The 11,285-nt window shown below is 42.4% G+C and overlaps 1 protein-coding gene across 1 annotated transcript in view; it reads left to right on the top strand.

The window, feature by feature from the left end:
* thsd7ba (thrombospondin, type I, domain containing 7Ba) overlaps positions 1 to 11,285 on the top strand; it is a 531,947-nt gene that overhangs the window by 480,321 nt on the left and 40,341 nt on the right. The window contains 2 exon segments of the mRNA XM_061918320.1: positions 2,263 to 2,408; positions 7,538 to 7,706. Of these exon segments, the coding sequence (XP_061774304.1) occupies positions 2,263 to 2,408; positions 7,538 to 7,706 (315 nt within the window).

The raw sequence follows: 11,285 nt of genomic DNA, 5'->3' as shown, positions 1-11,285 counted from the left end.
GCGAGTATTTTCGAGACGGGGGCCGCAGATCAAGGCCGGGGCCCCGATAACGACCTCTCCTCTCACTTCTCTAACGAGTGGAACCTCACGGCAGCAGCTTGCTTTTCTTTTCAGCCGTTCCTCAAACTTCTGCGCTCGCAAATTATTCAGGAGTCACGTGCGCGGAGCACTTGTGCTCGGAGGCCGTTTGACACGAGCATTAATGATGAAACAGATGAAAAGTGCTGTTGCGCTAATTCCTCTTGTCTCAAGTAAAACATGGCGTGGGGGGGGGGAAGGCGTAGGCGCGCCTGCTTTCTTTCCTGTGAATATGTTACCAAGTTTTTCATGGCGCAGTTTGTTTTTTTCCTGTTAACAGATCCAGACATAATAATAAACACCTTGCTTGACCTTTTATGCAAACATCAGGGCTGTGAAACATAACCAGTTTACTCATGTGATGACCTTACTCTCCGGACTGGAAACTGTATTTGTTTTTAAAAATAAAAACAAATTGTTCCAGATATATACAATGAGAAATGAGTTAATTACACAAAAATAATTTTTTTACATACCTTAATTGTTTCCAAACAGTGTCTTTGACAGGGCAGTAAAACGGCTGATCAAACAAAACAGAAGTCATCGTCATGGACCAAATAGCTGCGGAAGCTTACTCTCCAATCAGCGAAACAGACTCAATATCTCAATGGCGACGTTTTGGTGAATTTACTGAGGAATTTGTGAACTGAAACAATATAAAAATAATGCAGTTGTAAGTTAGTATTACTAATACACTCGTGAACATGCCTGTTAGCTCATGCTAAAAATGCTGGCTTGATGACATTAAAATAGCACGTAAAAATATGCATGAAATCCCTCCTGTAGGCGTCACAAATGGGACAGCTTAGTAAGTAAGAATTGTTTTAGTTATATTGTAAAACGTACAAACGTTGATTGGAATGATGAATGAAGAATCCTTACGTGTAAAAACGCCATGGATGGCTGGAAAACTGAACATCAATCCGGTTGGAAAACTGAGGCACTATCGATATATACATTAATTGTTTCCAAATTGTCTGTGACAGGGCAGTAAAACGGCTGATCAAACAAAACAGAAGTCATCGTCATGGACCCACTAGCTAGCTCTCTAATCAGCTAAACAGACTCAATAACTCCCCGGTGACATTTTGTTGAATTTACAGAGGAATTTGTGAACTGAAACAATACGATAAGAATGCCGTTGTAAGTTAATAATACTATCATAGACAATTTTAAAAGAGTTAGCATATTAGCTGGAGCCAACAATGCTGGCATCATTACATTACAATAGCACGTACAAATATGAGGCATCACACATGGGATGTTTTAGTAGGTAACATTTGTTTTAGTTATATTGTGAAACTTACAAACCTTGCTTGGAGCGATGAATGAAGAACCCGTATGAGTAAAAACGCCATGGAAGGCCAGAAGACGAAAACGGTCGAAAACGCTGAAAGGAAAACTACCTGCACTACCAGTACTACAGCGCAAAACAATAGCAAAACCTTCTCAGTGTCTTTGCAAACTCTGGAGGCTGCATGCTGGAGCAAAGGTCACCGCCTCTGTCCATGGTGCTGAGAACAGAGCACCATCAGACGGGGGCGTGGCAGTGCTGACGGCGAGACACAGCTGGCAGATTTTACAGGTGGTACCTGGTAATCTAATCATCTGCTGTCTTTAACAGTAAGGGGCCGGGAGAAGGGAGAGAGAGAGAGGATACGGACGTGGCTGGAAAGTCCCGCCCAATGTGGAAGTCGCTTAATAGCGGTCCCACTGTCAGACAAGGTTTTAATAATCAATTGTTTTAATCAAAGTTCTCTCTTTCCAGCCACGTCCGTATCCTCTCCCGCTCTCTTTGCTCCCGGCCGCTTACTGTTAAAGACAACAGATGATTAGATTACCAGGTACCACCTGTGAAATCTAATCAGCTGCCAACTGTGTCTCGCCGTCAGCACTGCCACGCCCCAGTCTGATGGTGCTCTGTCCTCAGCACCATGGACAGAGGCGGTGACTTTTGCTCCTGCGTAAGAAAAAAGTAGCGCCTTATAGTCCAGAATTTTCAGTAATCACAAAAAAATATTAATAATCACCCAGAAAGGGTTCTATTGAGCAAATATTCAGGCACAGAGGTGTCTTAAACCATGCCCATTCCAGCTGGGTGAGAGCATGGTCCTAGTGCCCGCTTCCCAGTACATAGAGAGTAAATTCCTTCATTCAGATGACATGTTCGCGTTTTTCTTGCAGGGAAGTCAGTGCGCACGAGGAAAATCCTGCAGGAGGCGCACGAGGAAGGACGGCCGTGTCCCAACCAGCTGGTCCAGACAAAGACTTGTCCCATCAGGCCTTGCTACACCTGGATGCTCAGCGACTGGTCCCCTTGCACCGTGGAGGTACAACTTTCTTCACTCATAGTAAATATCGACATAAATATATTTTCTAAATGCAGGGAAACTCGATTTAAGAACCTCTTTGATTCTTGGACAGGGTTTGTAAATTTAAAAAGTTTGTATATCCATCCATCCATCATCTTCCGCTTATCCGAGGTCGGGTCACGGGGGCAGCAGCCTAAGCAGGGAAGCCCATACTTCCCTCTCTCCAGCCATTTCGTCTAGCTCTTCCCGGGGGATCCCGAGGCGTTCCCAGGCCAGCCGGTTACTTGTATAAGTTTGTATAATGAGACAAATTTAATGTAAATGTCAAAAGTCCCTATTTTAGTTAAGGTTTGTACACTTCGAACACAACATAAAGAGGGCCGGCCGGTATAGCTCTTTAGAGCCGCCCTAGTGGCTCAAAAATGTATTTCGAAAATGTATAAAAATGTAAAAAGATGGGGGGAACATATATATTTTTGTTTAAAGTTTTGAAATCTTCCTTATCGTTAATATGTTTGTGTTTATGCGTCGTTCATTTGTCGAACGCCGTTTTGTCCTACTGACTTCGGCGGTCCATGAACTCACCGTAGTTGCGCGGACTGTGACCCAACAGTTTGTTTACGTGTACAACTTTCTCCGACGCTGCCACAGAAAGACGAGTTTTATGCCACTCCTTCTTTGTCTCATTTTGTCCACCAAACGTTTTAGGCTGGGCGTGAATGCACGAAGCTGAGCTTTATTGACGTTATTGACTCGTGTGGAGTGCTCATCAGGCATATTTGGTTAGTGCATGACTGCAAGCTAATCGATGCTAACGTGCTATTCCGGCTAGCTGTATGTACATATTTTATTGTTATGACTCTTTCGTAGGTATATTTAATTCATTTTACTTATGTCCTATGTGTATTTAATTTATATTTGAATGTCTCATGGCACAATATTTGTACGTACAATTGGCTGCATTTCAGATAGATGTTTGTGTGCCATGTTGTTCCAGACCACAGCAAACGTTGCCCAGCTTGCAAAGCTTGTAATAAATCCATTAGAAGTAGACACACACATCTATACCTTTAGTCATTTGAAGACATTTCCAGGAGTTGTCTCAAATTGCAGCAATTTGTTACAAAACGTTGTCTTTTCACTTGCACTAGTTTACGCTAAGTGGGCCATGTCGTTCCAGACCACAGCAAACGTTGCCCAGCTTGCAAAGCTTGTAATAAATCCATTAGAAGAAGACACACGCATCTATACCTTTGGCCATTCGAAGACATTTCCAGGAGTTGTCTCAAATTGCAGCAATTTGTTACAAAAAATTGTCTTTTCACTTGCATTCGTTGACGCTAAGTGGGCCATGTCGTTCCAGACCACAGCAAACGTTGCCCAGCTTGCAAAGCTTGTAATAAATCCATTAGAAGAAGACACACACATCTATACCTTTGGCCATTCGAAGACATTTCCAGGAGTTGTCTCAAATTGCAGCAATTTGTTACAAAACGTTGTCTTTTCACTTGCATTAGTTTATGCTAAGTGGGCCATGTCGTTCCAGACCACAGCAAACGTTGCCCAGCTTGCAAAGCTTGTAATAAATCCATTAGAAGAAGACACACACATCTATACCTTTGGCCATTCGAAGACATTTCCAGGAGTTGTCTTACATTGCAGCAATTTGTTACAAAACGTTGTCTTTTCACTTGCATTAGTTGACGCTAAGTGGGCCATGTCGTTCCAGACCACAGCAAACGTTGCCCAGCTTGCAAAGCTTGTAATAAATCCATTAGAAGAAGACACACGCATCTATACCTTTAGTCATTTGAAGACATTTCCAGGAGTTGTCTCAAATTGCAGCAATTTGTTACAAAATGTTGTCTTTTCACTTGCATTAGTTGACGCTACGTGGGCCATGTCGTTCCAGACCACAGCAAACGTTGCCCAGTTTGCAAAGCTTGTAATAAATCCATTAGAAGAAGACACACACATCTATACCTTTAGTCATTTGAAGACATTTCCTGGAGTTGTCTCAAATTGCAGCAATTTGTTACAAAACGTTGTCTTTTCACTTGCATTAGTTGACGCTACGTGGGCCATGTCGTTCCAGACCACAGCAAACGTTGCCCAGCTTGCAAAGCTTGTAATAAATCCATTAGAAGAAGACACACACATCTATACCTTTAGTCATTCGAAGACATTTCCAGGAGTTGTCTCAAATTGCAGCAATTTGTTACAAAACGTTGTCTTTTCACTTGCATTAGTTTATGCTACGTGGGCCATGTCGTTCCAGACCACAGCAAACGTTGCCCAACTTGCAAAGCTTGTAATAAATCCATTAGAAGAAGACACACGCATCTATACCTTTGGCCATTCGAAGACATTTCCAGGAGTTGTCTTACATTGCAGCAATTTGTTACAAAACGTTGTCTTTTCACTTGCATTAGTTGACGCTGAGTGGGCCATGTCGTTCCAGACCACAGCAAACGTTGCCCAGTTTGCAAAGCTTGTAATAAATCCATTAGAAGAAGACACACACATCTATACCTTTAGTCATTTGAAGACATTTCCTGGAGTTGTCTCAAATTGCAGCAATTTGTTACAAAACGTTGTCTTTTCACTTGCATTAGTTGACGCTACGTGGGCCATGTCGTTCCAGACCACAGCAAACGTTGCCCAGCTTGCAAAGCTTGTAATAAATCCATTAGAAGAAGACACACGCATCTATGCCTTTAGTCATTCGAAGACATTTCCAGGAGTAGTCTCAAATTGCAGCAATTTGTTACAAAACGTTGTCTTTTCACTTGCATTAGTTGACGCAACGTGGGCCATGTCGTTCCAGACCACAGCAAACGTTGCCCAGCTTGCAAAGCTTGTAATAAATCCATTAGAAGAAGGCACACACATCTATACCTTTGGCCATTCGAAGACATTTCCAGGAGTTGTCTCAAATTGCAGCAATTTGTTACAAAACGTTGTCTTTTCACTTGCATTAGTTTACGCTATGTGGGCCATGTCGTTCCAGACCACAGCAAACGTTGCCCAGCTTCCAAAGCTTGTAATAAATCCATTAGAAGAAGACACACACATCTATACCTTTGGCCATTCGAAGACATTTCCAGGAGTTGTCTCAAATTGCAGCAATTTGTTACAAAACGTTGTCTTTTCACTTGCATTAGTTTACGCTAAGTGGGCCATGTCGTTCCAGACCACAGCAAACGTTGCCCAGCTTGCAAAGCTTGTAATAAAGCCATTAGAAGAAGACACACACATCTATACCTTTAGTCATTCGAAGACCTTTCCAGGAGTTGTCTCAAATTGCAGCAATTTGTTACAAAACGTTGTCTTTTCACTTGCATTAGTTGACGCTAAGTGGGCCATGTCGTTCCAGACCACAGCAAACGTTGCCCAGCTTGCAAAGCTTGTAATAAATCCATTAGAAGAAGACTCACGCATCTATACCTTTAGTCATTCGAAGACATTTCCAGGAGTTGTCTCAAATTGCAGCAATTTGTTACAAAACGTTGTCTTTTCACTTGCATTAGTTGACGCTAAGTGGGCCATGTCGTTCCAGACCACAGCAAACGTTGCCCAGCTTGCAAAGCTTGTAATAAATCCATTAGAGGAAGACTCACGCATCTATACCTTTAGTCATTCGAAGACATTTCCAGGAGTTGTCTCAAATTGCAGCAATTTGTTACAAAACGTTGTCTTTTCACTTGCATTAGTTTATGCTACGTGGGCCATGTCGTTCCAGACCACAGCAAACGTGGCCCAGCTTGCAAAGCTTGTAATAAATCCATTAGAAGAAGACACACACATCTATACCTTTGGCCATTCGAAGACATTTCCAGGAGTTGTCTCAAATTGCAGCAATTTGTTACAAAACGTTGTCTTTTCACTTGCATTAGTTGACAAAACGTGGGCGGTTTGACTGTGCGAATAATAACTGTCGCTCTTTAACCTTTGTCTTGTGTTAGGGTCGGCACCGACCCGTTTTAGTTTTTAAATGCATAAAAACACCACATACATTTATTTTTTTGCATCAAAGCTTTTTGACTTTGTCAGGAACCTCTTTGTCAACAAAATAAAACATTTTAATTTTTTTCACTAAATTATAAAATGCTCTGGTAGAAATTATGCCCTTGGTGTTGTTAGGGTCGGTTTCGACCCGGTTATACAAATAAGATGATAAAGCAATGATAAGAGCCAAAACTGAACACACTGACAACCAGCTCCTCTCCCAATCATGTGAGCTTTAGTGGATTCTCATTTTACCTTGTTATCCTGTACAAAAACAAACAAAAAAGTGTCACTTTTTGCCACTCTGATTTAGTTTTTTTATTAGTTTTGGAACTAGTCATCTGTTTCTCTTGGTTTCATTTGCTTGATTGGTTGTTTGTTTGATGTTGGATTTCTGTTGCTGAAAAAAATACTTTTTAGCCTTTTTCTTGAAGTAAATATATATGGGTCGAAATTGACCCGTAACACCATAGATGTTACTATAGTTAAAATTCTTAAAATGAAAAAATAAACAAAACACATTTATTTAAGAGATGTATTCTAATACCCCCTAGTAATAGTTAGGTAACACAACAACCTTTTTTTTATTCATGATTCTCTTGAGGTTCGTTTTACCATTTTTAAAAATTGAAATCGAGGGGTATACTGACAAAATAAGGCCCAATGGCCCAAACCAAAAATATTAAAACCAATATTTTCAAGGATAAGGAAGCCTAACAAGGTAACCAAGAGATGAGAAACAAATTGGATGATATGTAATTGTTTTTAGTGTATTTTACAGCTGATTTAAAACATGGGTCAAAACCGACCCGTTAACATAAGAGATGCTAACAGAAAGCTAACACAAGAGGAAGGTTAAACTCCGTGTGTAGATCTGACTGCCTGTTGTTTAGTTGTTGTTATTCAACTGTTGGAAGCAAATATTGCAATTATGTAATGTTTTAAAGCATCATATATATCGATAGTTTTGAAGCCCAAAGACCCCCGCGTTGTGCTCCACACGCTGAGAGTGAGTCCATAACGAGCTAAATGACTGATCGATTTGAAGTCGCATCTGGCGTCGCACACGATTCTGATTTTTTGGGGGGTTTTAAGATGTTCGACGACGGAGAGTCTTGACTGTACGTCTGCTTCCGCAGGGTGCGGACTGTGGCGAGGGCCTCCGCAGAAGAAATGTATCGTGTGTCAGCCACCAAGGGGACGGGGCCAAGTCCGATCCTGTGCCAGTGGCCGAGGAGTTCTGCGGCGACAAACTGGGGAAGACAATCCAACAGGAGACGGAGCAGCCGTGCTTTATTCCCTGTCAAGGTACAGCCCTGGTTTCTTTGAAGATTACATACAATATTTACCGTAGGGCTGCAACAATTAGTCGATATTGTCGATAAATGTCGATGATATCTTTAAGGGGCACTTTTTTTTTATTTTGCCTATGGTTCACGAGCCTTGAAATGGGAAGTCTTCTATTTTGCCCATAAAATCCAATAAATAAACATTCAAAAAGTGCCAACAATACTCTGAATATGAACCAAGTATTAGTGATATTGTTATTATAAGCGCTAACACAGGCGGACTATTTATAGCGGCGACCTAATCACTACCATGTGTCCCTATGTTTACATCATCGAGTAGTCTGCTGTTTTCTTGCTTCCTTGCGCCCTGGAAGTTTATTCTAGATCATACATCATGCCTCTCACCTGGACAGAAGAAGTCTGAGCAGGTATTCCAACAAGTTGGGACATTTTGACAGCCATTCATGACCAGAAAATGGCGAGAACGACATGAAAATACGTTTCTTTGGTGAGGATTATGAGCCATTCTTCATCTAAAGGGAAATATAACAAGATTCTATCACATTTTCAAATTTTCTTGTAATCAGACCATATTTTTGGTATAATAAATGGATTTTTTGCCTGACATGTTGTCATCTGCAGTCTTCTTCAGAAGGGTCACCTGTGGTCAAGTGACCCGAAAAAATGGTCTGATTTACCCCAAAAATTGAAAAAGTATATGAATAGGAAGACATAATTAACCTTTTTGAGCAAAGATTATATCATTCGGCATCCTAAAGGCAGCAGACATTGTACAGTAAGTGATCGTGGAGGTTACCCTCCAGGGGGTTCCTCAGACCACCAAACACTGCCACGAGAGCCCGGATCAGGGTTACAACGCTGTTTTCCATCCATCCATCTTCTTCCGCTTATCCGACATCGGGTCGCGGGGTCAGCAGCCTAAGCAGGGAAGCCCAGACTTCCCTCTCCCCAGCCACTTCGTCCAGCTCTTCCCGGGGGATCCCGAGGCGTTTCCAGGCCAACGTGCCCTGGGTCTTCCCCGTGGCCTCCTACCGGTCGAACGTGCCCTTTACACCTCCCTAGGAAGGCGTTCGGGTGGCATCCTGACCAGATGCCCGAACCACCTCTTCTGGCTCCTCTCCAGGTGGAGGAGCAGCGGCTTTACTTTGAGCTCCTCCCGGATGGCAGAGCTTCTCACCCTAGGATAGGGACGGCGTGGCGCATTGGGAGAGTGGCCGTGCGCAACCCGAGGGTCACTGGTTCAAATCCCACCTAGAACCAACCTCGTCACGTCCGTTGTGTCCTGAGCAAGACACTTCACCCTTGCTCCTGATGGGTGCTGGTTGGCGCCTTGCATGGCAGCTCCCGCCATCAGTGTGTGAATGTGTGTGTGAATGGGTAAATGTGGAAGTAGTGTCAAAGCGCTTTGAGTACCTTGAAGGTAGAAAAGCGCTATACAAGTACAACCCATTTATTTGTTTATTTATCTCTAAGGGAGAGCGCCGCCACCTGGCGGAGGAAACTCCTTTCTGCCGCTTGTACCCATGATCTTGGACAAGATCACAAGATCAATAAAACAACACTGTTTTATTTTCATAAATCAGTGCAGGGGTTTAAAGGCGACAAGTGGTTAGATAACAAGGCCCACCTGGGCCATCCACTCACTTGTCAATGTCTTCGAGGCAGGTCTTTGCACACCCCTTTTATTATGTGTTTTAGCGCTCATAAAGTCTGCAGTGATGCGTTTTTTAAATGAATGCGCTACATATGCTTAAAAGGATCAGAATAGGGAAATATTAAACGTGGTCTTTACTACATGACATATATACTCACGTATATACAACCTCAATGGAGCTTTTTTATTCTACTTTGTTTGTATTTTGTTATAACGGCTGTTAAGACTACATAGCACTGTATTGGATCAGGCTTTCTCTTGGTGGGCATATGATATCATATTGTGATATCAAGTCAAATCTTGATGAGGACATATTCTTGCATGGCGCCCTCTGATGTTTGCCTTAATTCCTCAGCCGGCACACTCGGGCTGAGGATCAGGAGCGTTTGATGTGCTGGTGCGATTGTGTGTGCTGGCTGCTCGGAGTTGCTGCCGCCGGGGGGGGGGGGGGGGGGGGGGTGTGTCACCGCTCCACTCTGCGGATCCTCCCACGGCGCACGTTCCTGCAACCGAATCCGGATGAGGGGAACTCCTCATGCCGCGTACGTGTTTTCTATAAATAAGATGAAAGTCGATGGTATTTACTCGCTCTCCTCATTCATATTCCCGAGTCGATTTATGCAATCCAACCAGGGGCGTTTTCGACTCCATACTGTTTTAGTTCATTTAATAATATAGTTTATTTTGTGATCTGAGACCGTGGTTCATGAACCTTTCTGCATTGCATTTCATTTTTAGATCTGAAACTTTTGGAATTTTCTTGAAATTATCATAAAAGTAACCTGACTGTTTTGTTTTTTTATCCAATCAAACGTTACTTGGAGTGATGAATGAAGAACCGGTCGGTTGGGAATAAAACAAAGGCACTATCAATATATACTTGAATTGTTTCCAAACGGTGTCTGTGACAGGGCAGCAAAACGGCGGATCAAACAAAACAGAAGCCATCGTCATGGACCCGCTAGCTCTCCAATCAGCTAATGTCACACCTATGGACCATGTTTTGTTTTGTCATGTTATGTTTTGATTTTGGACATTCAGTCATGTTTTGCACTTCCTGGTTTTGTTTGTTTCCATGCCAACTCATTACTTTTCACCTGTCATGTTACGTCCCTGTTCTCAGCCTCACCAGTTTTCACTGATCATCACAGCTACTTAAGTCACTCTTTTTCTGTTCATCATTCCGGGATCTTCACACTCGCACGCACCCTACCCATGCTGTTCAAACCTTCACGTCCTCGTCCACAGTTCCATGCCGTGTAAGTTTTTGTATTTATGCCATTGTGCTAGTTTTGTTTTGTTTGTATATAGTCATGCCATTGTGCTGTTTTGTTTTAAGTATAGTATAGATTTTTATCCGCCACAGAGCGCGTCCTTGGTTTGCCTTTTTGTAGTTTGTTTGTTTATTTAATAAATCATGTACCTGAATTCACGCCTGGCTCGTCCTGTAATCCCGCTGCGTCGAAGGAGGACACACCATCCATGTCCAAGCCTGACAGCTAAACAGACTCAATAAATCCACGCTGACGTTTTGGTGAATTTACTGAGAAATTAGTGAAACTGAAACAGCACAAAAAGAACAATGTTGTTAGTTAATATTACTAATAGTGTTGTGTTTAACTAAGTGGAAGTGACGGCAAACAGACACCAGGTGGCAGTAGTGTACAGAGAATTTAATATATATAGTAAATATATATATAATACTACTAATAATAATAATAAACAATACTAATAAACTAATGGTATGTGTCAAAAACCCAAGAGTATGTATGGTGTAAGACTATGTGAAGTATTTAAATGGAGTGTGTGTTACCAACGTGTTGACGAGAGCGAAGGAACGTCCAGGGGAACAGGCAGGTGATCCGAGATAAAAACGGGGGTCCGTGGGGCGTCAAGAGGTCCGAGTCCAAAGTGGGGGTCGAG

Source organism: Nerophis ophidion, linkage group LG13, assembly GCF_033978795.1.
Source record: "Nerophis ophidion isolate RoL-2023_Sa linkage group LG13, RoL_Noph_v1.0, whole genome shotgun sequence".
Taxonomy (NCBI): Eukaryota; Metazoa; Chordata; class Actinopteri; order Syngnathiformes; family Syngnathidae; genus Nerophis; species Nerophis ophidion.
The sequence above is the reverse complement of the archived record's forward strand: the minus strand, read 5'-3'. Positions and strand labels throughout refer to the sequence as shown.